The sequence below is a fragment of the Myxocyprinus asiaticus genome, chromosome 15 (assembly GCF_019703515.2).
Source record: "Myxocyprinus asiaticus isolate MX2 ecotype Aquarium Trade chromosome 15, UBuf_Myxa_2, whole genome shotgun sequence".
Taxonomy (NCBI): Eukaryota; Metazoa; Chordata; class Actinopteri; order Cypriniformes; family Catostomidae; genus Myxocyprinus; species Myxocyprinus asiaticus.
The window spans coordinates 45,523,490-45,550,406 of NC_059358.1; the positions used below are offsets into that span (position 1 = coordinate 45,523,490).

Below are 26,917 nucleotides of genomic sequence, written 5' to 3' on the forward strand. Positions count from 1 at the left end.
ATTTTTGATTGAATTGATTACATGATGTGCCGATTAATTTATCCAAATAATCGCATATATTTGCAGAGAAAGGCCTCAAATAAAAATAACTTAATATGTTATAATTAAGTTAAATAATTCTAAATAAATAATTCTAAATAAATCTAAATAATTAGATTTATATAAATAAATATATAATCAATATAATAAATCAGAGAATTAAAATACATTACATTATTGTGGCTGACAAGAAAAGCATTGATTACACAATACAATATATTGTTTATTTCCAAATCATTGATCATTGGCCTATAGTCCACAGCAAACCATTGTGCAATTGAATTCTTAAATCTGTCTTCAAAATTCTTCAATCTGTGATTTATTACAAATCTCTCATTACTCTGCCATGAGAGAGTGAAAAAGGCGCTTTAAATGTACATTCTATATATACTATATATACTTTTTTTTTATTGAATAATGTGTATCTATATTGTGTGTATTGTATATGTACAGTGTATGTTATTATTTGTATATTGTGTTGTGTGTAATTATATGTATATTAGACTTTAAATTGTGTTGTGTAAATTTGATGTTATTGTAAATTGGTATATGTCTCATCACTGTCATGACTGCTATATTGATCGGAACTGCACCCAAGAATTTCACACACCATTGCACTTGTGTATATGGCTGTGTGACAATAAAAGTGATTTTGATTTTTATTTATTTATTTTTTTTATTTATTTTTTTTATTAAAGATTGTCATATGCATAAGTAGAAAACAGACACTTTTGGAGCATCTCACTCTGTTTGCACCGTGTCATAAACACAGCGCTTTAGTTAAACGTAATTTGAAACATAAAAAAAAAACACATCTTGAGACACCTGTAGTTGTGTTCCATCCAGCTGTGTTTGTGTGCAAGAACGTGTCCTCATCTTGTGATGTTTGCTTTCACTAAAGTGTGGTTTTGTTGCCTGTACAGCTAGAGTTGCGCTTACTGGCCCCTATTGTCTGGGACATGCAGGCAGTACTTCAAGCGTTAATTGCTCTGATGGTGCCGAGTATGGCTGCTGCGTTGCGAGCTCTGACCCAGTGTTGTAGTTTTTTGTTTGTTTTGTCTACAATTCTTATGTTTTTTGTCTTGGATGTTGTCTGCCTTATTGTCTATGATAGACAAAAACTTTTGGACATTGGTTCAGCAATAGCACACCGAAAACCGGACTTTAAATACCTCAACGCCAACCCGCTGTTTACAAGCATGACAGCGGAGCCATTTGTCTGGGCAGTCCGGCTGCGGAAACGTAGCCGAAAAAGGGGAAGGAGAGCCGGCGTTCTCGTCAGACTAAGACGTCGTGCAAATCGACCCCCGCTACCCAGTATTCTACTGGCAAATGTTCAGTCTCTGGACAACAAGCTCTGCAAGCTGAGAGTGCAGCTCTCTTTCCAACAAGAGATGAGGAACTGCTGCATTATCTGCCTTACAGAAACTTAGATGTCTGTGGAGATTCCAGACTCAGCCATCGAACCCGTGAGGTTCTCTGTGCACCAAGCAGACAGAGCGAAAGACCTCTCAGGTAAAAGCAGAGGTGGTGGTGTATGTTTTATGACTGTAGGGCTTTACTGTTTGTTTAGATCAGTGTTACTATCAGAAATAATTAATAATTATTTCTTTAGTTATTAATTCATATTTAAATTAATTAATTGAATTTAACTCATTAAAACCTCATATGGGGCTCCAGTAAATGTAGTGTGCTACGTTTAGGAGCGGGTTTGGTTATTCGCAATAATTAATAATTATCAAAGATAATTATTAATTATTAAAATCAATAGAACATTGATGAGAATCAATGTTAGCTTTTCTAATCCTTTAAATCAACAATTATCAAAGATAATCATTAATTGTTAACATCGATGAAACATTAATTAAAATTAACACTAGCTTATTGATCCTTCAAATTCAACAATCATCAAAGATAATTATCAATTATCAAAAATCAATAGAATATTAATAAGGATTAACATTGAAGGGGCACCACCCTGAAATCAGGGACTAATAACCAGATAGTAAAACAGTCTCAATATTAGATTGTTTTCTTAGGAAAATCGACATCCGAAGAATATCGATTTTCGGGAAAAAACAATGAATGAAGGCTTGAATCCGAGCACTGACATCCCATCAGCATGACACAGGCGTATGCAAAACAAACCAAAACACTTCTCTTTGTAATATAAACAAAGTTTATTTATGCAGTAATATCAATTAATAATTAATACAATGCAGTCAATAAACTTCCGACTTACAACTACAAACTAAACAGTGATATGATTAGATATGGAAATCAAAATAATTCTATAACACATGAGGGTGTGTGTGTGTGTGTGTGTGTGTATGGTTAGTACGAGAGAGAGAGAGAGAGAGAGAGAATAAAGTGACGGCCCTAAAGCCGATTTCGCGATCGTGGGAGAGAAAGCAGCTGTTAGTTTTTTCGCTCTGAGACACGGTGGATTGCTCGTAAAAGTCCCGTGTTCTTTGATTCTTTAATGGATAAACTCAGTTTGCCGGTCTCACCCGCGATGGCGAAAATGCACAACAGTCCAATTTGGTTGGACCACAATACAACAAAACAAATTCGTGATAATTAATACCCTGAGTATTAATAATGAGCAGACATGGCGGTCCGTAAACTGTACAAGCAAAAACCTTGAAACACAAGAATAACACACTATGATATTCTATATCATATGGTGTTCATCCGTCCTTTAACTCCGACCCGGTTCCTCGAGGCTCGGGTGATGATGGGAGGCCGTTTCCTCGCTCTGTCTGCGGGCGGTACGGCTGCTGATTCTCGGCGGGCTGGCGGAGAAATCAGAAATGTCGACTTGATTGAAGATGGAAGAGAAATCTTTAATCTCTTCACTTCTGCAGGCAAACGGATGAAGATGCGGATTGCTCGGCGGTCTCCTTCGGATCCGTTAGAGTGTTCGGTTGAACACAGAGTAATCTCAACTCGTCCTGCGAGATGGAGATTGTATGGCCACAGTTTCAAGTCGGACGTTACTTCCTTGTGCCACGAGGATGCACCTGAGAGCAGTGATGAGCTGCGTCTATACACTGTGAACAAAGTTGCTGGAAGCAAATCCCAGAAGCATTTCAGAGGTATTTCTACTCCTGATGATGTCATGGTTTGAGGGACGTTCTGTTGTGTGCCTCATCCAATAGGAGTTGAGAGTTCAATCCTTCAGTGAGCAAGGCTTCATGGGATTTGGACTCCCTTTGTTTGATTTTGGCGCGATTTTTATCAGTAAGATTTACGACCTGGTATGTGGGGGCTTGAGTTAGATTTTTACGACTGTGTTAGGCCTGCCTTTGTCTTCTATCTGAATACATAAGGCCCAACATGATCAACAAATCCTGGTGTGATCAAAGCTGCGTACATTCTATCAAGTCTTTCTGCTCTCCTGATCTGGAATTTCTCATGCTTCTGTGTCGACCATTCTGGCTACAGAGGGAATTCACAGCGGTCATTATCACAGCTGTGTACATCCTGCCACAAACAGACACAGACCAGGCACTCAAGGAACTGAATGGGAGTATAAGTGAGCAGGAAACCCCGCACCCTGAAGCCACGTTCATTGTGACCGGGGACTTTAACAAAGCTAACTTCAAGTCAATAGCACCGAAATACTACCAACACATCAGTTTCAACACATGAGGGGACCGGGTTTTGGACCATTGTTACTCTTCCTGACGGGATGGCTAAAAATCCCTCTCCCGCCCACCATTGGCAAATCGGACCACTCTTCCATTCTGCTTCTGCCCACTTACAGGCAGAAACTGAAACAGGAAGCACCTGCCCTCAGAACGATCCAGTGCTGGTCGGACCAATCAGATTCTATTCTACAAGACTGTTTTGATCACACGGACAGGGAGATGTTCCGGTCCGCCTCTGATGACGACATCGAGGTCTACGCTGATACCATAATGTGTTTCATCAGGAAGTGCACAGATCACGTAGTGCCGACCAAAACAGTATGGATCTACCCTAACCAGAAACCATGGATTAATAGCGATGTTCGTGCGGCACTTAATGCGCAGAACTTTGCTTTTAATTCCGGCCAGTTATGCCCTCTGCCAAACGCCAGTACAGGAACAAGATTGAAGGACAGTTCAATACCACCAACTCTAGAAGTATGTGGCAGGGAATTAATATCATCACGGACTTCAAAGGGTATAAAAACTCAGCCGTGAACACCGCTGCCTCTCTCCCGGATGAGCTTAATACTTTTTATAGAAAAAGCTCTCATGGCCGAAGCTACAGAGGTTAGTTCACTCTCCGTCTCTGTAGCGGATATAACCCGATCCTTCCGATGGGTGAATATCCGTAAAGCTGCGGATCCAGGCAGCATTCCGGGCCGTGTCATCAGAGCGTGCGCGTACCAACTGGCGGGTGTTTTTACGGACATTTTCAACATTTTCCTCTCCTTGTCTGTGGTCCCCACATTCTTTTAAACATCCACCATTGTGCCTGTACCAAAGCAATCCAAAATCACTTGCTTAAATGACTGCCGTCCTGTTGCTCTGACCCCCATCATCAGCAAATGCTTTGAGAGGCTAATTAGAGATTACATTTGCTCTGTGCTGCCTGCCTCACTGGACTCAGACTGCAGTTTACTTACTGCAACAACCGCTCCACTGATGATGCCATTGCATCTACAATACACACTGCTCTCTCCCACCTGAAAAAAAGGAACACATATGTGAGAATGCTGTTTGTAGACTACAGCTCAGCATTCAACACCATAGTGCCCTCCAAGCTCGATGAGAAACTCTGGGCTCTGGGCTTAAACAGCTCGCTGTGCAGCTGGATCCTGGACTTCCTCTCAAGCAGACGCCAGGTGGTTAGAATTGGCAGCAACATCTCCTCATCACTGACCCTCAACACTGAAGCCCCGCAGGGCTGTGTTCTCAGCCCACTCCTGCATTCTCTGTACACACATGACTGTGTGGCAACACATAGCTCCAATGCCATCATTAAGTTTGCTGATGATACGATGGTGGTAGATCTGATCACTGACAATGATGAAACAGCCTACAGAGAGGAGGTGCACACTCTGACACGCTGGTGTATACAGTCTTCTTATTTTGTGTATACTGTATATTGTGTATTATTAGGTTTATATTGTATATTGTGTTGTGTAACAAGATGTGTAAACTGTTATGTGTAAATCAGATGTTTATTGTAATTGTCATACTGCTATATTGCTTGGAAGACTTTCACCCACTGTTGCACTTGTGTATATGGTTGAGTGACTATAAGGGGATTTGATTTGATTGATTTTGATTTTGTAGGAATAATACTTTTTACAGTCTGACAGAATGAATAATTGTGTTCTTTTTTTCAACACATTGTATTTCATATAATTAATCGCACTAAATTAATGTGTTAAATTTGAAAACCCTACCATAAACATTCAACAAATAATAAAGAGCCATGCAGCCATTCAGTGCATGAATGTTTCTTTGCAATCATTTATTAATTTCTCAAGTGAGTATGAAATATAATATTAAACATGAAGCAAGATCAAATTAGTATGAATAGATTTGTTATCATTTCAATATCTTTTTCACCTGAGTTCTCTCATTTTTCACTGGATGAACAATGTCAAGATTGAAAACAAATGCAGAACCAAATTCAATATAACAATTATTCTGAACAGTTATAAAACAGTATAGAAACATATTACAATATTTTTATTTCATTATTTGTGCAGAAACACTGATGCATGAATGGAAATAATACCATTGAATTGTATACAGAACTTAAAAATATAAATAAACACACACCGTTTGTGATAGGAACTATATTTAAAACCAAATGACTTATTTTCATTCACATAATAAATACATTTTGCAACGCTTGCATCGCTTTATTTGGTGAGGGTGGGTGAATTTTGAGTATATGTACATCATAAATATATATATTTTTTTCACTCCAAAAGATAATGTTTTCTAAACGGCGCTAGTTTCTGTCTTATAAATACATGGAGCTGGAGTGAGGAAAAGGGGGTTAAAGTCTCTCAAAAAAGCTCCTTTTTGATGTCCATATTAAACTTTGGACTCCTCCAGTGTGGAACCCCAAAACACCAAACAGCAGCACAACTTAAACCCATCTAGTGTCCCCTCTGCAGCACCGCAGTACATTCAATCACTCTTCATGCCTAAAGCACATCTCCACATCCGCTGTTACTGCATACCAATCCAGCACAAGTGTCATCATGTAGCTCATTCCTATTATTGTTCAATTTGTTTGAATAAAATCAAACATCCTTTATAATTGCATAATCTTATTTTTCATTTTAAAGGCTGACATGTTAGAGGCTTGACAAAAAACTATATATTTCAAAACCTTTTGTTCAAGTTAATAACATATAATGTGCTCATCAGTGTTTTTGTTTAGAAAAATAAATAAATAAAAGATTCATATTTAATTTTCAGTCTGCGACTTAAAAGACTGAATGGGGTCCAAAAACAGAAGGACAGCATATGTAACTACAAAAAGTTATTCTCATGGAAATGAGCCAAGATTCAATTTACAATAAAATTAAACAACTTAAACAAAATGTAGCATTAAATTATTAATGTTTAAAGTAACAATTTATAATCTATGGTACGTCAACATGGTCCTTCGGGTTTTCTTGTAGCATTAAAAGTAATTCATTCACATCTGTTTCCTCAGTGTCACATGCAAACTGCTAGTTTGATCAACTAAAGGGGGCAAATGCTATGACCTGGATGGAAGGGTTAGGGTTAGGGTACGGATGCAGAAATGCTCTAATATTTACAAAAGGATCTGTGACCCAACAATTCTGTAACGTAGAGCCAAATGTGAATTGCAAGCAAAAATATGAAATCATTTAAAACTATTTTACTGTGTATAGCTTTTGAAACCACCATATTGATGTGCTTTTATCAGTTTGAAGTGGAGATCATGTTATTTCTTTCGTATCAGTAATGTCTTCCCCTTTTTACAGAAATGATTTTCTAAGTCCCATTTATACAATCAAGAGTGAAATAGTGGTTAAGAAATAAAAGTGGTAATTAGGCATAAAAAAGTACTTGACAAACCCTTTCATGGAGTCCTCATTTGTGAACACATGAATGGAGTGTCCCTTTGATGGCTATCTAGAACACACATCCCTTAATAGTTATAGGAATGAAAAAATATCCTCCAAACAAATGATAATAGGCTTGCATGAGTAAGAGGCTGAAGTACTGAATGATGGTACGTGATTCAGTAAGGATCAGCTGCTGTTGGTTATAATGACGGAGGTGCCTTTATGGCTGGGTGCTTGTTCTGCTTGCATTAGTAGATGAGAGGCCATGTCATAATGGGAGGAACCAGAGCAACCCAGGGAGTATCCTTTGAAGCTGTCAGCCTCGTACAGATGTTCTAGTGCGTAGCTGGTGAGCGAGTAGGCTGTATGTTTTTCCAGGTACTGGCGTGGATGTGAGGGGTACAGTGCTGGAGTTGGAGAAACAGTACATGTGCCCGTCAGGGGCAATGGCTGCTGGTGTTGCTGAGAAGAAGAGAGTTCAGTTTGCAGGAAGTCTTTACTATTGCCGAGTCTGTCAGGGTTGGGGCTGCTGAGGCGGGAAAGAGAAACAGGACTAGGGGATGGGCTTATTACTTGAGCTGGCCCCCGACATACCACACCATGCAATGTTGACTGGGGAAACTCGGTGCCGAACGAGAGTCCGTGGCTCTTGGCCAGACCATTAGTAGGCTCCAAAGGTATCTCTGTAGGAGCCTTTCGCAGCTGCAGACGACTTTCCTCCTCTTTTATCATCTGTTGTGTAGCTCGAATCAATGTCTCAATCTTGCTGGGCTCTTGGGGACTTGCACGACATTGGTCACCATGGTATCGGTCTCCAGAATCACTCGCTGAGCCTCCATCAGGTGAGCTGACCACACTGTCCTCATCCCAGTGACCCCTTACTGCAAGCAGGAGAAATCAGTGTTTTAAATGCATTTATTTAAAATATTCTTTTAAAAAAGAAACACTTACCTTGCAGGCTGTGGACAGAGGCAATGTGGGGCATCACACCTTCATAACTGTCTCCATTTTCGGATGAGGACTTGGGTAACGGGAGGACAGAGCGGGCCACACCCCACCATGCTTCTCGTCCAGGCTGAGGAGTGCCCAGGAAGTATCGGCCAGCCATGCAGCGCCCCTGCTCACAGGACTGAGAGTGAGCATGTCCATAGAGGTCACTGGTGGTGTGGTTATCGTCTGTCAGTGGTATACTGTAGCACAGTGGCCGTGGCTCTGAAAACTGGCGGTACACACATGATGAGTCTATGCCTTCACACTGCTCCAGAAGCTGAGGCGAGGCAGAGTCAGTGAGAGGGCTTCCACCCCATGGACTATCCTGATCCGACTCGGAGCGATCTGTGGGGAAGCCTGGATACTGCACAACAAAAATACAAATGTCCATTAATAATTAGCCAATTTCTAACGTTACCACTAAAGGTGAAGCTGACCAGAAAAACAAAAGAAAGATGAAACTACACTCATTATTTACACAAGTAAGACATATTCCTTGCTCAACATACAACATTCTTGTCATTCAATCAAAGTCCTAAATCTATCCCTAATCCATTTTCTCAGAGCACAATAGGTGCAATAGGTGGTGCTAATTGTCAAGCAATTTTACCCCAGTACAGTAGATGGCGCACCTTTCAGCTGGTCTGCCCTCCGCCTATCATAGATGAGAAGAAGAAGAACTACTTCAAAACAAACAAGACAAGCAAACGAGTTCTGTAGTGAGCAGATCGAAAAAAAGAAAATGGATTTCTCTACCAGCTGTAGCAACGATGACGAGTTTGTTGTTGATTATGCTCAATGAGAAAGGAAACATTCACAACATTTTCACAAACAATTTCAGTTCACCAGCTTGACAAGTTGGCTGGCAGTATTATCGTGTATGCACAGTCTTAGAGGTGATTACAAAGAATCGCGTGTAGAAATATTAACGGATAAAACATGTTATTGTTTGGAACAAGAGTGATAATATGCCATTGGCACTCATACTGAATATAATTGTGTTAAAAGTGCACTCAGTAATTCTAATCCAATACACTTTATGTCAAATTTTGCAAATATCTCCTCACAGTCTGCTAGCTGCCAATTTTGTGGGTGGGCTGAAAAACAATCTTGTATTTGTACACAGCCCTGGCTCTGTAAATGGGACAAAAGCAAAGTGGCTCGGACCAATCCACACAACACTACTCTAGCCAATCAGCAACAGGGGGTGGTTCTTGTGCGTGCACAGGATGGAGGTGGGGGTGGGGGGGGGGTTGACAGAGCAAGAGGGAAATTCATTATAAAAGCAATGGCAAATCTGGCTGATGCAAACGTTCTAAACTCCAAGGAGGACAAATGGCTGAGAAACAGACCAAGAGAAAAAGGTCAGACGAATATAAACGAAAAGGATTATGATAAGTCCAGGGCCAGGAGCTGCATCAACATCGGCGAGGCTTTTCAGCGGAGAGACCACCGAGAGGTAAAAGAAATGAATTTGCGTGCATACATTTGGGGGGCGGAGCTTCCAAAGGAGCACTGAAGGGAGGGGTGTGTTTGTTTTGTCAGTTGAGTTCGAATATCAACAGTGTTTCTCAGGAATCGCTAAGTGCACCTTTAAGTACATTTGTTTAAAATCACTGCATAATGCACACTCATAATGACTGTTAAAACAAATGTTGCCAATTAGAACAATACTGATTGTATCTTATTGCTATGTCTACTTGTGTCATACATTTACTCAAAACCCTGCATGTTACAAATTAAACGTGATGACATTTAAACGCTCCAAGAGTCTATATAACACACACAATAAAACAAAAATCCTAACCAACAAAACCCATCTTCAGTCTGTCCCATTATTAGATACTTAAAACTTAGCTGATGTCAATGACTGTAAACGATAGCACAGCAATAAATATTACATAATTTTGTGAGGACACCACCACATTTTTGGTATACAAAGGCATTGTGATGCAAAGACATATATACAGAGTGCACTGTAAATCATGGCCATATTATTAATGTTTGGTGAAATAAAAAAAAAATAAAAAACCTTAAGATCTGTAATACTATTTATTAAGATCCATTTAAAAAAAAAAAAAAAGGTGATACAAAGGCAAAAATGGTGCAATATATTATATTAGAGATATAAGAAAACTCACGTTAGATAAAATGCAAACGCAAAAATGGAAGCACTATGGAATATGGAAGACAATCCACGTTAGATCAGAGTTTTTTTAAAGAGTATGCTAGGCAGTGATGCAGCAATGTCATTTACATGTTAAAAGAACCCATATGAGCAGTGGCATCTCAGGGTCATTATTTAGTGTGGGGCACAAACAATCACTTAACAATCAATTATTTGACCGATCTTTGAAACATTGACAAATATTTCCAAATTCTGTCACAGATGTGCTTCTCATGTTACACTTTATGTCTACATCAAAAACTTTAGCTTTTAAAACTTACCAATGAAGTTCACTACGCAGGTCTACTCTGCATAGTAAACCTCTCCTAACTTCAGATGCTCATATCAACAGCTTGACATAAATATGATCAAAGCTTTAGACTGGCTCAGAGGCAACGGCAAACTAGCCCCTCAGGCCATCGTTGAAAGTTGTTGCACAGTTGCATGACGTTCTCCAGATCTCCGTTGATTAACATTGAGGATGAAGGGCTAGCCCCACACATAGCAAATGAGAATGATTAAATGGCTTTTACGCAACATACTGTACCTTAATAATAACAGAATTTCTCAAAATAATATATACTTTTTTCTTGTATAATGGACATGAAACACATTTAAGTTGTGGAAAATATATAATTTCTTAAAATAAATTTATGATGATGCCATAAAATTTGCACAACAGCCCCACTTGCCCCTAATGTATAGAGGCGGCTGCATATGATCATTTTTTAAAGGAAATTGATGCAAATAAAATTCACATCCTCACTGCTGGTTCAGAATTTCTTCCACGAGCTCCTTCAGCTTTTAATGTTGGTGGTCAAAACAGATTTCTGTGCTTTAGTGCCACCTGTTGCATTGGTTTTGGGAACTGCAACGGCTTCTAACATGTTATCTAAAGCTTATATTTTATTGGTCAGGATATTTCATCGTCCTGTGAAGAAGAAGAAAACGACACACTCACTGTAAACAAAAATAAAATAAAACTCTCTTTGTCAGCATGTGAATGTTCGCTCTAGGCTTAATAGGAATCCATTGTTTCGATTCAAAATGTTAATTGTGGAGAGAAACTGAGGCAGAAATTCATGTTTGTTGCTCAAAGGCCTTAAGTCTAAAATCAAAAGGCAATGAATGATTGATAAGAAACCTTAACCTAACACTACCTCTTCAATTAGAGGGCAATGGAGTAGGAATATGTATGTTGGCCCGAACCCTTTCCTTAATCCACCCCTAAAAAACAAGGGCAATTATTGGTTTTTCCAGGCAAAATACTAAAGGTACTAATACATGCCCTTTACCACATTTCGACTGAAATGTAAAGGGTGCAGTCTGAGGGTACTGCCCCAGTGACAAATTCTTTTAACCCTAAACATACCATTTTTAAGCTTTTTTTTTTTTTTTTTTTTTTCAGACAGTGTACCCAAAATGCAGATTGCAATGCATGGTTAATGGATCCAAACTTACTTCTAAATCTAATGGTTGGTTGATGGGAATGTTTTGTGGAACAAAAGGGATGTTGGTCCAAGAATATGTCCTACTTCTGTAAATCACATTTAGCAAGAAAACTACCCAGAAACAGAATACCTTCTTAGATGAAGCTTCCAATACACAAATTACCAGCCAAATGGAAGACTTTTTAGCACAACACAAACACTCACCTGTGAATAGGGAGAAAGTCTCGTCTTGGTCTTGGTACGGGAGACTCTGCTTTTGCCCACTCTTCTGTTCTCACTGATGGGGTTGGAGGGGCTGTCGTAGGTGAAAGAGGGCTTGATGGATGTCACCTGATCTAGGGACAACTGTAGTCCTTTATACTCCGTGTCCCTGTGGAGAATGAAAAATACTTTGAGCCATGAACCCAACAGGGGCCGTACGTAGAGGTTTAAACTACAGTATTTGTGTACCCGTGCCTGTTTCCTTTTTTATTCAACCAATGCAAGAAATGTACAATGTACAATTGTCTTCTATTCTCATTAGCGAGACATTGCGTATTGGTGGTTGCATGTGTGTGTGAGAGAAAGAAAGACAGAGGGAAAATGAATTGTATTGTTTCTCCTGCAGGATTGGAACAAGGCTCCTACAAACATTCGACAGAGGGCTAGAGGCTCTGTTCAAATACACAGTGAGATTAGGAGCTATGTCTGGCTAAATCAAACCCACACAGGGATCACCACATAAGGCATAACTAGGAAATGGGAATTGATTTCTCAGTAAAGTGCTGTATAGATTCCTGTTCCCAGTGATGTAAAACTTTCAAAAAACTGTGGCTAAAACATATGCTATAGAGACACAGACCCCAGCTCCCCTCCTGAGGCCTAGCAGCCTGGCTCAAACAGCAGACTAATAAGATTGCACACAGATGGTAATATCTTGGAAAAAGATCGTTGTATACTTTCTCACATGAACACACAAAATCGCACAATCTGATCCACTGTTGTGATGTTGATGTCCACATCTGAGCGTGTGTTCTGTACATAGAGGGGCAAATTCACTTAAAATTTGCACCAGTTTTGGACACAATATTTCAATGCTTAAAGCCTCACACGCTAACCACCCACAATCCAGTTTAATTGGGCACTAAATGTGTTACAAATAGAGCAGCACTGATGATCAAATGATGGAGTAGAGCTTTACGATGAGGTATACCATATATCCAGACATGCAGTACAGTAGAGCACACTTTCAGTATTTTAGAGAGCAAATTCAGGTGTCTGGATCACAATTGTGAAGCGATGCTGCACACACCCAGTAAAGTATGACAGATTGCGGTTGCCTGCCACATCCTCCACAGACTAGCAATCAGAATCGGTCCACAAGATTGGGAAATTTGCCATGTAACTTGCATCCAGCACATTTTTGGGTTGTGATTGTGGCATTAGCTAATTTGTATAATTCCTTTAGTGAATCAGGTGCAATGCAGATAGCATGTGCAAATAAACAACGATATCAGCAGGAGCAACTCATTCTTAGCAAATTCACCCCAGCGAGTTTTATCCGGGGTCAAGATTGTAGACAGAAGTCAAACCATTAAGGTGATGTAACAGGTTGGCCAGTCTCAGTGGTGTAACACTTAAACACAATCTTATTCAGCTGAGCAACAATTCACACACACACACACACACACAAACACACACACACACACACTTATTTCACACCTCACAGCCCGTGTGAGCAGACTCTGACCACACCATGAAAAGACGCCAGACATCTCGTTTCCTTTTCCCACTAAACACTGGCTGTGCATTTCTGAATGAGTGCACATGAAGAGATGACTTCACACTCATTATGACTACAACTTCTAATCCTGCAAAAAGTTTTTTTTTTTTGTACAGTACACTTTGTCAGTCATGTTTTTCAGTATAAAAAATATCTCAGCATCGTTAAAACAAAATACATTTATTTAAGATTTAAGTCTTGTTAACAGAGAAATCAAAAAACAAAAAAAACAAAACAAAAAAAAAAAGCCTTTTTTGCAAATGTCCAAAAATTGTCATTGGGTAAGAAAAATAAACTTAAAATAAAAGAGCAAACACATTTATTTTTCTTATTTTTTTCTTGTTCAAAGCATAAACCGATAACATTAATGTTCCTGCTGATAAGGGAGTTTATTAATGACTAATAAGTAATACTTCAAGGTTTTATCTTTGATGTTGCTGTTGTTTTTCTGTTGTCACTTTTAACAGCTTGTTTCGTAATATTCAATGTTGATCCTTTTATCTGAAAATGATTTTTGTTAATTGTCACCATTGATGAGATTATTATCCAAAATGTCAACGTCTGCAGGTGTCAAATTGATTCCATAAAACAAAATCCTTTGAGTAACAAAGAGTTATTATGTATTTAAAATGTGCCCTGTCTAAATAATAGTTCTCAATATTAACAGTTCTGTTGCCTATCAGCCACAATATACAATCTTTTCTCATATATATCACTTTACGCTCAATCATCACACAATAAGTGCTGATTTGGTCTTTTGCTTGATTTGATTTGGATTTGAACATTGGTTTAAAGTCAGACTTCATACTATATTCTCCCTTATGCCTTAGAGCTAGCAAATGTTTTCACTTAAAACATGTTGGTAACGGCTAGGAGGAAGTAATTGATAAGGAAGATCTAATGTCCCAACCTAGGGGAACAAGAAATATTTATTGTCAATAAATAACATTAAATAGAGCTAAATCTTCAACCAGAGTAACTATACATTCCACGGACACATTTGATCAGGTGTTCCTCATTCAAACCATTGACCTCTTACAAGAATTATCAGTGCAATGCATTAGCTGTTGTTGTCTTTAACTTTGCATCCCATGGGAAATCGGACAATTTTTGTTTTTATAAAGAACATAATTGTGTTAGGAAAGAAAATATCCAGGCAATATTAAACAGTATGTCAACAATAATAGTTATATTAAGTTATAATATTTTAGTTTACAGGTTAGTTCTGTGCTACCCCAACATGTATTCAGAAAAAGCCCTAGTTCAGTGCTGGTGCTGCTATTTTGTTTTCAAATAAATGGTTCTTTTTCAAATAACCAAAACACAAAATACAAAAACACAGTAATTTATAGAATACGGGATATTATTGAAAAAAGTTGCAATTTACAGCAGTTTTTTAAAGTGAAGCTCAATAACACTTAGAAAACATTAGATTAAAAAAGTGCTTTTGCAGAGGACATTAGGTACCTACTTGATGCATTGTTACATAAATCATGAATTGGGGGATATTATGTTTTTGTAAACATTTATAACATGTAATTTAAATTAACTCCCTATTTGGCAAGTTTTGCATGAAAATTGCCCTTTTTATTCATGTTGTTATAAATGCATATCAATCAAAAAATAATGCATTTGTAACTGACTTAATAGACATGAATGATTCTTTTTATAAACTCTTTACAAAGGGATTTATGTTAATGTTTCTCATTAACCTCACTAAATCTGGTTAGATTTCTCTGATAACGAAACATCTTATCTGACTTTGTTTCTCAGGTGAATTTATTTTGTTTTAAGGATACTTTTACGGGGAAACAAGACAAAAACACTGAGTAAGAAAAATATTATTATTATTATTATTATTGTTTTTATTTTTATTTTTTGCAGTGCAATCTTCAAAGGAACTGAAACGGAAGCATGGATGATAATGGAGTCCATTGTATGGATGAGGATTACAAAAAAGAGAACACTCTTAGCAAGCTGTGAGCCATAAACAGTCATCATCTTTATAGCCTTTTAATTAAACCTCATAAACACTTTTCCTTTATAGCTATGTTTGAAGAGCTGTCTGACACTCACAAGCTATTGGCAGACTCGCATATTAAAATGTATCCACTCTCTTCTAATGAAGGTTTGTATGGCGTGCAATTCATTTACATCTGTAATAGATAGATAGAGAGGGAGACAAAGAGATATTTGAGTTTCCCTTGCTGGCATTAGTTCTAATGGTCTTTCTGCAAGTGTGCGCACAAATGCTCTTCCACACGACCCTCGCTCAAAGCCTTAGTATGAGCGATGGCTCCATTGCTCAATCCCACTTCATTCTTTCCAGAGACTTCCAGTGGAAACTTCATTGTGGTAATGCACAGAGTTTGTCAGTATGAATGCATGACAAATAAATCATGCATAACCCCTGGCTCCTATGCAGTTCCTGTATGGTCAAGACATGCAGCTGGCATATTATATAAAGCAAGAGCAGAGAATGACACCCCAAACTGACTGATGAGTGTACAGGCATCTTTGACTCATTCACTGCCAAGGCCAAACATTTTCCAAACACCATTGAGCTTTATAATATTTTGTTTAACCTGTTGCGATTTCCAGGTCATGAAGATGGGCCTTTTTGATGTGTAATAGTGGAATAACATGGGCAACTCAACACAAATTGGAAAGAAGCTTGAAGAAATTGTGTTGAGTTAAGTGTTTATTGAACTGGATTAGTACATATTTTGAGTATATAATTGAAGTAGTTAGTAATATACAGTTTAGGTATTTTTAGCTGAGCGATCATTGACTATTTTTTAACAGTGCAAACAAAATTAAATTAAGCATTTTGAAAATCCAAAATACTACCATACTGATACTATAATTAATTTTTGCTGTTGGAATCTTTCACAAATAAAATCTGATCTTAGCCTCTGCATCAAGGGGCAACAAACTTTTCCCCCCAACTGCTATCCTTTCACGTATTGAACAGTTATTGAAAAACATAAGATTTAATTATCTAATTAAATCTTTAATATTAGACTGGATTCTCATTAGCTACATAAATTTGAATCAGATTTGCTAGTTGTTAAATCTTTTATGATATAACCACAGAATTAACCTTTACATTACACACAATGACCTCATAAATCAGGAAAATTTTGGAGTGCATAGAGACAAACAGGTGTTTGAAAAATTGCTATGTTAGTTTTTGAATCTATTCAGTGTTTGGGAAAAAAGAAAATCAAATGTGCCTATTTCTACCCTATAACATATATATATATATACAGTACATGTATATTTTTATACACTCAGTGATCACTTAGGTACCCCTGTACATCTACTTAAAAAAATGTGATCTCATTGATTTCGACTGTGGATGTAGTATACTGTATATATATGTACATATACATAGAAATATATATACCTGTGTATATATATATATATATATATATATATAGATATAGATATAGATATATATACACACACACACACATACTGTATATGTGCGTGCGTGTGTGTGTGTGTATATATTACGTCCACAGTCCAAATCACTGAGATCACATTTTTCCCCATTCTGATGGTTGATGTGAACATTAACTGAAGCTCCTGACCCATATCTGAATGATTTTATGCACTGCACTGCTGCCACACGATTGGCTGATTAGATAATCGCATGAATAAGTAGATGTACAGGTGTGCCTAATAAAGTGGTCACTGAGTGTATAAAAATATACATATACTAGATACTATATATATATATATATATATATATATATATATATATATATATATATATATATATATATATGCCCATTTCACTTATTTAAAATGTTAAATAATACATTTTCTAAATACAAATTCTAACAAAAACATGGTGTTTTTAATCAAGGTGAATTGCTTGATTTAAGTTCTTATATTAACTTGCCACAAAATACGTTTTAACACTTATTAATAGGAATCAGTCTTATGCATTAATGTGCCTGTAATCTCAACAGCATATAAAGATCTTATGTGTACACATAAATAAAGGTGTATTTTTGAAGCTTTAGTAACATAGAGAGGGGTGAATGTACTCACGTGAGGACGTAGTTAACACTGACTATGCAGTGCGGTCTGGACGATCTGCTGTTGTGAACAATAGTAGCGTAACTCTGCACCCAAACCCAACCACCCTGCTTAGCCAGGAATCGGTAATATTTGGTGGTGACCTGTCCCTTTACCAGCACTACACAGAAAAACACAATCAATAAAGAGTGCTTGTGACACCTTCTCTTAACATCCACTCTTCATGCATGAGTGTAATTGTGATTGGAAGTGGATTTAATGTTGTTTTTATGAAGTTTTAAATTGAGATATGCGTTTGGCCTTTTACATGTTCGTTATTTCAATAGTTTCAAGTCAGGAACCTAATTACTGTTTCATCTGCATGTTCCAATTATATGCTGTTGTTTCTATCTCAGCCTAATAATTATTTATATCAAATATTGTGTCTCTCAATAAGCTGTGTTGTGCTGCAATCAGCAAAGTAATTGATAAAAAATGAATACTAGAAAATAGTATTTTTAATTACTAAATGCATTAAATCAAATTGATCATGTTTCTTTAAACACTCAATTTCAATCTACTTTACTAATTTAGTTACTAATAGATTGCATGTCTAATCTAAGCCCATGCTTGAATCAGTATTTCGACACAGCAAGAGCATATTCATCTCCTGTAACGTGGTATTATCAATTACCGTGCTCTGTTGCACCCTGAAGACGTTCACCACAGTTAAAAGGTGTGTTTATAGAGCTAGTCATCACTAACACTGCTGTTATTATTAGACGCGGTAGAGACGACCAGAGGAATGAGAAAAAAACAAACCTAACTCACACAAGTGGTGCGCGCAGCGGAGATGGAAAGTGTCACAGCTGTGGACGTGATGATAAAGTGTCTTCTCTATTAAGTCTTGAGGCTCGTATCCAGTGAGATCTGCAACCCTGACAAACACACAATGGCATAATAGTGACGCTGGCGTCCACACAAACACCTGTCCACACACTGGCACGTGCAGGCACGGAAGGACAGATTTGCTCAAATGGAAGCAAGCTTGATAAACAAAGCTGCATATGCATACAGAGATGAAATATGTGCACAAACAAAGCTGCATTTACACAATCATAGAGACTAATTTCAATATTCATCGGTCAATGTATGATATGTTATTATCTTTGATAACCTAACAACACAGAAACATTTAGTGGGATCCAAATGTCCACTAGTAAATTAAAGTTCCCTTTGTTAAGGGTTTACAAAGGGGTTCATTACTGACTAATACACCATTTAGAAATGTTTTATTAATCATTGATTTAACAATGTGAATAAAATTGTGACTTTCATGCAATACCTGCCAAAATAGTAAGCCATTTTTACCAGACATGTTATAAATGCTTAATAATACTTTTAATAAAGATGTTATAGTAATGGATATAAATAAAAATTGCACTGTAGCAAAATGACATTATCTCTATATAATGGTCTATTTTTAGAATATTTTATTAGGATTAATTTTATGTTTTTGATTAATATACGTATGAATAAGTGTATTTATTAAACATTTATAACACGTTAGTTAAAAAGCTCACTATTTGGCAAATACTGCATAAAAGGCATCCTTTTTATTCATGTTGTTATAACTGCATATTAATGATTTTTAATGCATTTGTAAATTAGTTATTAGAAATTAATGAACCCCTTTATAAACCCTTAACAGAGGGAACATTAATGTAAAGTGTTACCACAAAACCTGATAATAATGTTCCTTTGTTTTCAATCTTTCCTAAATCTCTTTTTATTTATTTCCACATTTAAATTCAATTTTGAATCCCAGATATCCAATATGTTCTCAGAATTTTGGTCTATTTGTAGAAGAAGAACACACTGTACCTGGAGTCCAGGAAGATAAGTTTCATGTCCAGACTGGCTCTGAACATGAACATATTGCTGTGGAGCTTGATTTCGGTTACTGCGCTAGGTGGGAGCGAGTGACCTACAGCGACCAGACCCACATTCTGATAACAGCCATCAAACGGGGACATGTCTAAGCTGTACTGACGGATCTTCAGATAGCCACTGCAGTGAATTACCTGCAGGAGATCCCAGTCACACACACACACACACACACACGATAAAGACAGATGCTTCTGTTAATGGTAAGCGCAGGACAAAATGTACTTTTCAGTTTGAATAAATCTCTGTGCTATATTCTGTTATGGCCCCGCAGGTAAACAGTATTGGCCGTAGCTTACACATAAATAAAATATACCAAATGTGAGCTGCTCTAAAGTCTAAATATTGCAGTTTATATACAGTAAAACCATAACTCTTTACCTTGTAACCGCCACACGTCAAACCTGCGTTTCTTTTTGCAAGAACGCATTTCATTCTTAAAAAGAAAGACCTTTCCATTTCATATTCTAAAATTAAAAAGAAGAGGGGTTAGAAGGAGTCATTTGAGCAAGGGAGAGTTGATTTGGGTAAATACATTTAAATAAATGTCCTACCGTGGACAAAGTGTGAATGGTAAGGCTGGTGCGCCGTGAGTACCGCGGTCATTTCATCATGATCTGCGGGGTGGATGTATTCATAAATGCTGTTCCCCGTCAGCTCTACCTGTTAAAATGAACTTTTGTCATCGCAGTCAAACAAGCCAGAACCATTTTGACCAAGGCTGAATAATAATTTGTTATAAATAAAACCAGTCAATTGCTCTTCTGTTGAAATAAATTCATCCAAATAGCCTACTGATACTAAAATATGCACTATACCTGTGACAGTCCTAAATGCACTGATGCAGTCTCAGAAATGTACATGATCTTTCCATCAGAAGCCACCACAAAAATGAAGCCATCCAAAGTCTGAAGAAAATTTTTACAAGAAAATGGATTTATTTGATGTAAAGAATTACAGCAGTTGTAATACGCTTAGGTGACATGTTCTCATGTTCTCATAATTCATAATTTCAGTTTAGAATGTAATTCAAGATTGATTCAAATATTAAATTAAGATTTTGTTTTCTACTCTTCATAGGTATCCTAAATATATAAATAGACTAAGGTACCACTTAAAAATATCATCTGAAAAAACAATATATATATATATATATATATATATATATATATATATATATATATATATATATATATATATATTATTATTATTATTATTATTATTATTATTATTATTAAAAAAGGATCCTATATTGTCCTTTATATTTTTAAAGGAAAGTGTTCATGGAATGTGATGCAAACAAGTCAACAAATCTACAAATAAATCTAAAACAACAAACCTGCCATATCAAAGTAATCCATGCATATATTTTGAGTGTTATTTGGCCGGCCCATGAGTTTAGATCATAAAACGAATTGTCATTTGTAAATGTTACGGGAATTCTAGTTCGGTCTACACGTCATTTAAAAAGCGAAAAAACGGCAAATTCACGCAAATTCAAAATCATTGATATTATAATAACAATTCAAATAAATAAACAAATAAACAACAATACCACTGCTACTACTAATCATTATTATAATAAAACACGCATTATTGTGGTCAGGTTTATAATGGTGTCATGGGTCATTTTAAAGAGTGTACCTGAAGCAGGTGTGATCCTAACTCTCGACCCACATTATCCAGAGAACTTGCTCGACTCACGTGGCCCCAAGATTCACCAAGACCTGCAGAACACATTCATATATGACACCTTTTTAGAAATAAAAATAACCCGAATTATAGAAATGAGCCTCAAATATCTGACAACACACCAGTTATACCAAATCTTGCAAAAATGGCTTAAATGTAGGATACAATTCGATATGACGGCAAAACAACAACAATCACAGCAGCACCAATAATAATAATAATAATAATAATAATAATAATAATAATAATAATAATAGGCTTTCGTCAACTGGCAATCGGTTGGTCAATATTTTACCACAGAATTGACTGTGTAAATCAGGAGTATTTATTATGATCCGGTACAGGCGGTGAAACTCGATAAAGCAAACAGTCTCACACACACACACACACACACACCTTATTGAAATGCAAATCACACGAAAACAAACATGAGATGAAAGCAAAAGCTCTGATTGCACTTTAATATTAAACAAACAATGGAGTCCGCGTTTATCCACAGAAACAATCAGATTACTCCTCAAACAAGCCTTCAACAGCTCAAACATAATGAAACAGGCTTCAGGGCAGACTGACAGAACATTTTAGACGATAAAATAGATTTGCTTTTATTATCGTTATTTTCATAAAAATAGTGGAATACATAAAAACATTTCAAAAGATACCGTCACGGAACTGTACATTCGGTCCAACAGAAGTTAAGCTTTATATTTACAGGTTGTTATATTCTTGAGCCTTATTTATAATAATAATAATTGGCCTAATGATAATAATAATAATAATTATTATTATTATTATTATTATTAGTTATATTACTGTATTGCCGCAATAAAAAGCTACTAATTGTTCTAAAAATATTGTATTGGGGAATCTTCAGTGAACTTTACGGAGTGCGTTTTTTGTCCCGCTGTTTAAATTGGCTATTTTAAATCGTGATGTGAAGAAGCACACGCCTGAAGAGAGGGATTATTGGACTATAGGCAGCTATTATGAAGCACAATAAAGCAATAAGAGCTTTTATTCTAGAGTCCGCTCCGAGTGAAGAACCTTCCAAACAAAAAGAGTAGATCCTTGGATCTTTCCAAAAGGAACTGTTCAGCTGCTTGCAGGATAGGTAAATTGAAACCATTTTAAAATCAGGCCCAACTGGAAAAGGTCTAGTTGTTTATACGAGTCCGTTTCTCTTCTGGATCTGGTGAGAGCACAACCTGAGGTTATCACACACCTGCAGTGTATTCCGACACATGCAGCTCTGTGCTTATCTCAAAACATATACAGATTACATGCAGCCCATCTGTATACTGTATTCTGGAATAGAAATGATGTGATACATAGCTACTCTTCTGTCATTTTTGTAATGTCCACTTCATTGATTAAATCTTCGTTAGTCGTACAGGCTACAAATAAATCAAATGGAACATAAAAATGGAACGAGATTATAAACAAAAAAGGACCTGCAAAAATAAATAATAATAATAATAATAATAATAATAATAATAATAATAATAATAATAAAAATAGCTGCATAAAAATATAATAAAAGCGTATTCTACAAGTGAAAGCAGATTATTTGACAATGATTTGACAGCAGTGTGGGTCAGACTCTCTGAGTTATTCTCCTCACAGCTGAGCAATAAATAACCGCCATAAAACCACATTTTCGAATAAAATTTGACGGTCTCATTTCCTCTACATGCCAGCTGCCTTTACTTTGACCTCACTGACCTTTCACCTGGCTGTTTTAGTTTTTATTCACACTATATTTAAAAAAAAAAAAAAAAAAAAAAAAAAACATGTACAATGTAATGAGTAAAGCACATCATTGGCTGTAGTGAAATTCATACGAAAAAATTTAAAAAAGTCGTATGAATCCTTACGATTTCGCCGTGAGAGTGTGTAGGTTTTACCATATGCTTACTGTGCCTCAGAAACACTACTGGGTCGCCAGTGTGTATGCAGTCTAATTCTAAAATAATTCTAAAAGTCATACAGATGAGTTTAGTTTATTATTTCACCCATGTGATCTTTTATAATACACTTGGTGGTTCAACTTCGCTTACAGGCGAACAGCAGGTTTCAAACATCTTAATCGAAATGATGTAATTACACCTCTCTCTTTCATCATGTGTAAATACACAAGTTTATACAGAATGCCTTCACATATTAAATACATTTAACAGATAAAACCCGCTCATGGCTACTGCACACAAACACCACATATAGCTAAACAATGTACATGAATGAATGAATGAATGAATGAATAGTTTCTCCGTGTTCAGCAGTAGTGCAGATCATAAACTGTGAGTTGAGTCCCTGCAAACTAAACTCTTGACTGATGAAATGTCTCCGGACCACATGACATTAAACCCGAGGCGAGCAGAAAAAACACCCCACCATACAACATTTCTTTTGTATCCTGTTGTTGTTTTTCATAACATGTTTGAACTACTACTGCAAATGAAACTTATAGTAATGCTATTCTGCCCGTTTATTTCGTGTCGTGTGTGAAGAGGCCTCTCTCAGTCATGTGTTGGTTAGACAGCAGATCAGACGTGATAACTGGCGCAGTTTGTCTTCAGTCACGCAAAACAGAAGGTGGAAAATAATGAGAAACATCATGATGTCTGAGTGTGTCAGAGTGTCGGGAACTACACTTATCTACGAATATAATGAGTATCAGTGTATTACGAGGTTATTATTTTTTTTATTGTTGTAGAAAGGATACTTTTATTTAAAAAATGTTGCAATGTGGCCCGCAACAACCTTAATATTCCCGCTCCGCATTGAATTACATTTTTTTTTTTTTTTTACTCACATTAGGCTTTAATAATCTATTCAAAAAATGAATGCTCTTCTGTAATTTACACAGTCAATATTTACATAGATAACATTTATGTACTTCAATTTTATAATACATTTCCATCAAATTTACGTGAGTAATCTTTGATCAAATTAAATTAATAAAACGTAAATTTTATTAAGCTGATATAGCTGAAGATTACACAGTTTAATTGAATGGAAATTTGTTATGAAATTGACAATGGGTAAATCTTAAAAATGGGCTTAAATATTTTTTTTTTTTTTTTTTAAAAAAGCACATTCGTGCGTAGAGAAATAACATTAAAATAAAATACTAATTACATTAGCTTAATAATAATAATAATAATAATAATAATAATAATAATAATAATAATAATAATAATTACATTTATTATTAAATGATTAGTTTTGTGTAGTGTTATTAGCCGACAAGCCACAAGCATAACATGAATAATAATAATAATAATAATAATAATAATAATAATAATAATTACATTTATTATTAAATGATTAGTTTTGTGTAGTGTTATTAGCAGACAAGCCACAAGCATAGCATTAATAATAATAATAATAATAATAATAATAATAAGAAGAAGAAGAAGAAGAAGAAGAAGAAGAAGAAGAAGAATTGACCAAAAAAAAAAAAAAAAGCCTTATAAAAATAGTAATAACACTTAACATAAATTGTGATGATATTAGGCTTCCTACAGGCCTAATAATTTTTTTTTTAATTAACCCTTATAGAGAAGCACAGATTTCTATTATTTATTATATTGTTTCCTCCTTTAACGTGTTTTAGGAAGCTACTGTTTCTAAAAATCTTGACTTTAAGCATATTTTATGTTGGGATGAATTTTCTGTGACCTCAGAAATCAATGGCAGTCTATGGGAAAATCTTAATTTTTAAGTAGGCTATTTATTTTGCTTTGAGGTGACTATTGGGGAACTTTAGCCAGACCTTATATTCAATATGTATTTCCCCCTACCAAACTGTTAAACAGTTGTGAGAGTCAGCTGCTTTAATGTGCAAACCTACTTAAATAAATAAATAAAAATAAAAAATAGATTGTTTAATTGCTGTTTGCCACAAAAAAAAGAAGAAAAAAAAAGATTTTTTTTTTTTATAATAATAATAATAATAATAATAATAATAATAATAATACAATGTTTTAAATAAAAATAGGTGTTGTTTAATTGCTTTGCTGCAAAAAATAACTAAATAATCAAATACATAAATACCAACAAATAAATAAAAATGTTTTAAATAAAAATAGGTGTTGTTTAATTGCTGGTTGCCGCAAAAGGGGAAAAATGTTTTAAATAAAAATAGGTGTTGTTTAATTGCTTTGCTGCAAAAAATAAATAAATAATCAAATAAATAAATACAAACAAATAAATAAATAAATAAAAATGTTTTAAATAAAAATAGGTGTTGTTTAATTGCTTTGCTGCAAAAAAATAAATAAACAAATAAATAAATACAAACAAATAAATAAATAAATAAAAATGTTTTAAATTAACATAGGTGTTGTTTAATTGCTGGTTGCCGCAAGAAAAAAAAAAAAAATAAAAAGTTAAAAAAAAAAATAGGTTTTGTTTAACTGCTGGTTGCCGGAAAAAAATAAATTAAAAAATAAATAAATAAATAACCTCCACAACAAATCTAATATTTATATTCAGATGTTATCGTACCTTCTGGGAAGACTATCCTCATCTTCAGGTAGCTGGTGGTGAGTCTGATGATGGAGGCTTTGTCCAGCTGTGAGGTGATGGCTGACGGCAGAGGCAGCAGTTTGGCCAGCTCATAAAACTCACTGTTCTCCTTCTCTCGACGCGTGCGGGCCGCGTTCTTCGACTTCTCCTTCATCTTCACCACGGAAAGCTGCCCGACTCCCTTCTGCTTTTCAATTCAGTCTTTCCCCAGAACAAACTCAAATGCGTACATGAAATGTCACGCAGTTTCACCAACATGGGACGCTCTCAGTGACGTGTTCTTGCCATTCCCAATTTCCAACAATTTACTGACGCTCCTGAGATGTCTTACACGCAAAGAAACGAGACAAATAAACCTTCATGATTATGATCTAAATTAGTTTCATCCGTGGTGAGTCTTGATTTACACAACAAATCCACTTGGGCCCAGAATTTGTTTATGAGTGAAGATCCGTCCATCTATCCAAACATCCATCCATCCACCGCCAACTGAGCAAAAACATCCCTGGAAAACAGTCAGTTGTGCGTTAATGTCTCTTAACTTTAAAATGCACGACTATAGAGAATTCATCTAATTTGTTGTGGACTATCATATCAAAATCTGTATTAATGTTTAAATTGATTTCTGACAGATGAATGATTTAATAGCCTATTCATACAAAACAGCAGATATTTACAGAACTCCATATCTATGGATGTCAGATCCCATAAACACACGGCTTAAGTATCTGATCACATTCCCTTAATAAATTATTTCCCTTGTGGAAGAATGTCTTATTAACAGAAGTTGTCAAAGGTTAAACGTACTTGTCTTCTTACCTTACAGTATATGACACCGCAAACTTCCACTGTCTTCATGAGTCCATATCTCCATAATGACGATATCCAGACTCGCTTTCTCCCGTTAATTCACGCTCAGTTCCACGGCAAACACAACAAACATGGCATCTTAGTAGAGGGATCTTGTTTGGAGGGGAGTTTGTTAAAGTCTTTCTGTGTGTGATCTGCACATGGATCCTCCCCCTGATTCACAGCTCATTGGACACCGATGGAGCCGACAGGAGTTTCCCATTGGATGTTCACCAGAGGCCGCTCAATGGGAAACTGGGATTTGTTAGAAATGCTGACCCTTGACCCGTAACAGACTATGAATAATCTATCTATCTATCTATCTATCTATCTATCTATCTATCTATCTATCTATCTATCTATCTATCTAAATGTCTGTCATTTTAAAGGTAAAAGACTGTAAA

General features: G+C 36.1%; 1 protein-coding gene across 1 annotated transcript; it reads right to left on the minus strand.

Moving 5' to 3' along the window:
* Nucleotides 1-5,505: 5,505 nt before the first annotated feature.
* Nucleotides 5,506-26,622, minus strand: LOC127452528 (single-minded homolog 1-A-like). The gene is made up of 12 exons (XM_051718042.1): nt 26,484-26,622; nt 25,644-26,169; nt 21,087-21,169; nt 20,261-20,350; nt 19,997-20,105; nt 19,824-19,909; nt 19,380-19,579; nt 18,327-18,433; nt 17,529-17,676; nt 11,909-12,074; nt 8,048-8,450; nt 5,506-7,977 (listed from the first exon to the last, which is right to left on the minus strand). Exons 2-12 carry the CDS (start codon nt 25,816-25,818, stop codon nt 7,283-7,285), a joined length of 2,262 nt encoding a protein of 753 aa, XP_051574002.1. The 5' UTR covers nt 25,819-26,169; nt 26,484-26,622; the 3' UTR covers nt 5,506-7,282.
* Nucleotides 26,623-26,917: the final 295 nt, after the last annotated feature.

Excerpts from the sequence above, each read along its gene's own strand:
- LOC127452528 (XM_051718042.1), bottom strand. The coding sequence starts at position 25,818 with ATGAAGGAGAAGTCGAAGAACGCGGCCCGCACGCGTCGAGAGAAGGAG. Across the intron at positions 20,351-21,086 it reads TAGGATCACACCTGCTTCAG|ACTTTGGATGGCTTCATTTT; the intron begins GTACACTCTTTA and ends AATTTTCTTCAG. Across the intron at positions 20,106-20,260 it reads TGCATTTAGGACTGTCACAG|GTAGAGCTGACGGGGAACAG; the intron begins GTATAGTGCATA and ends TCATTTTAACAG.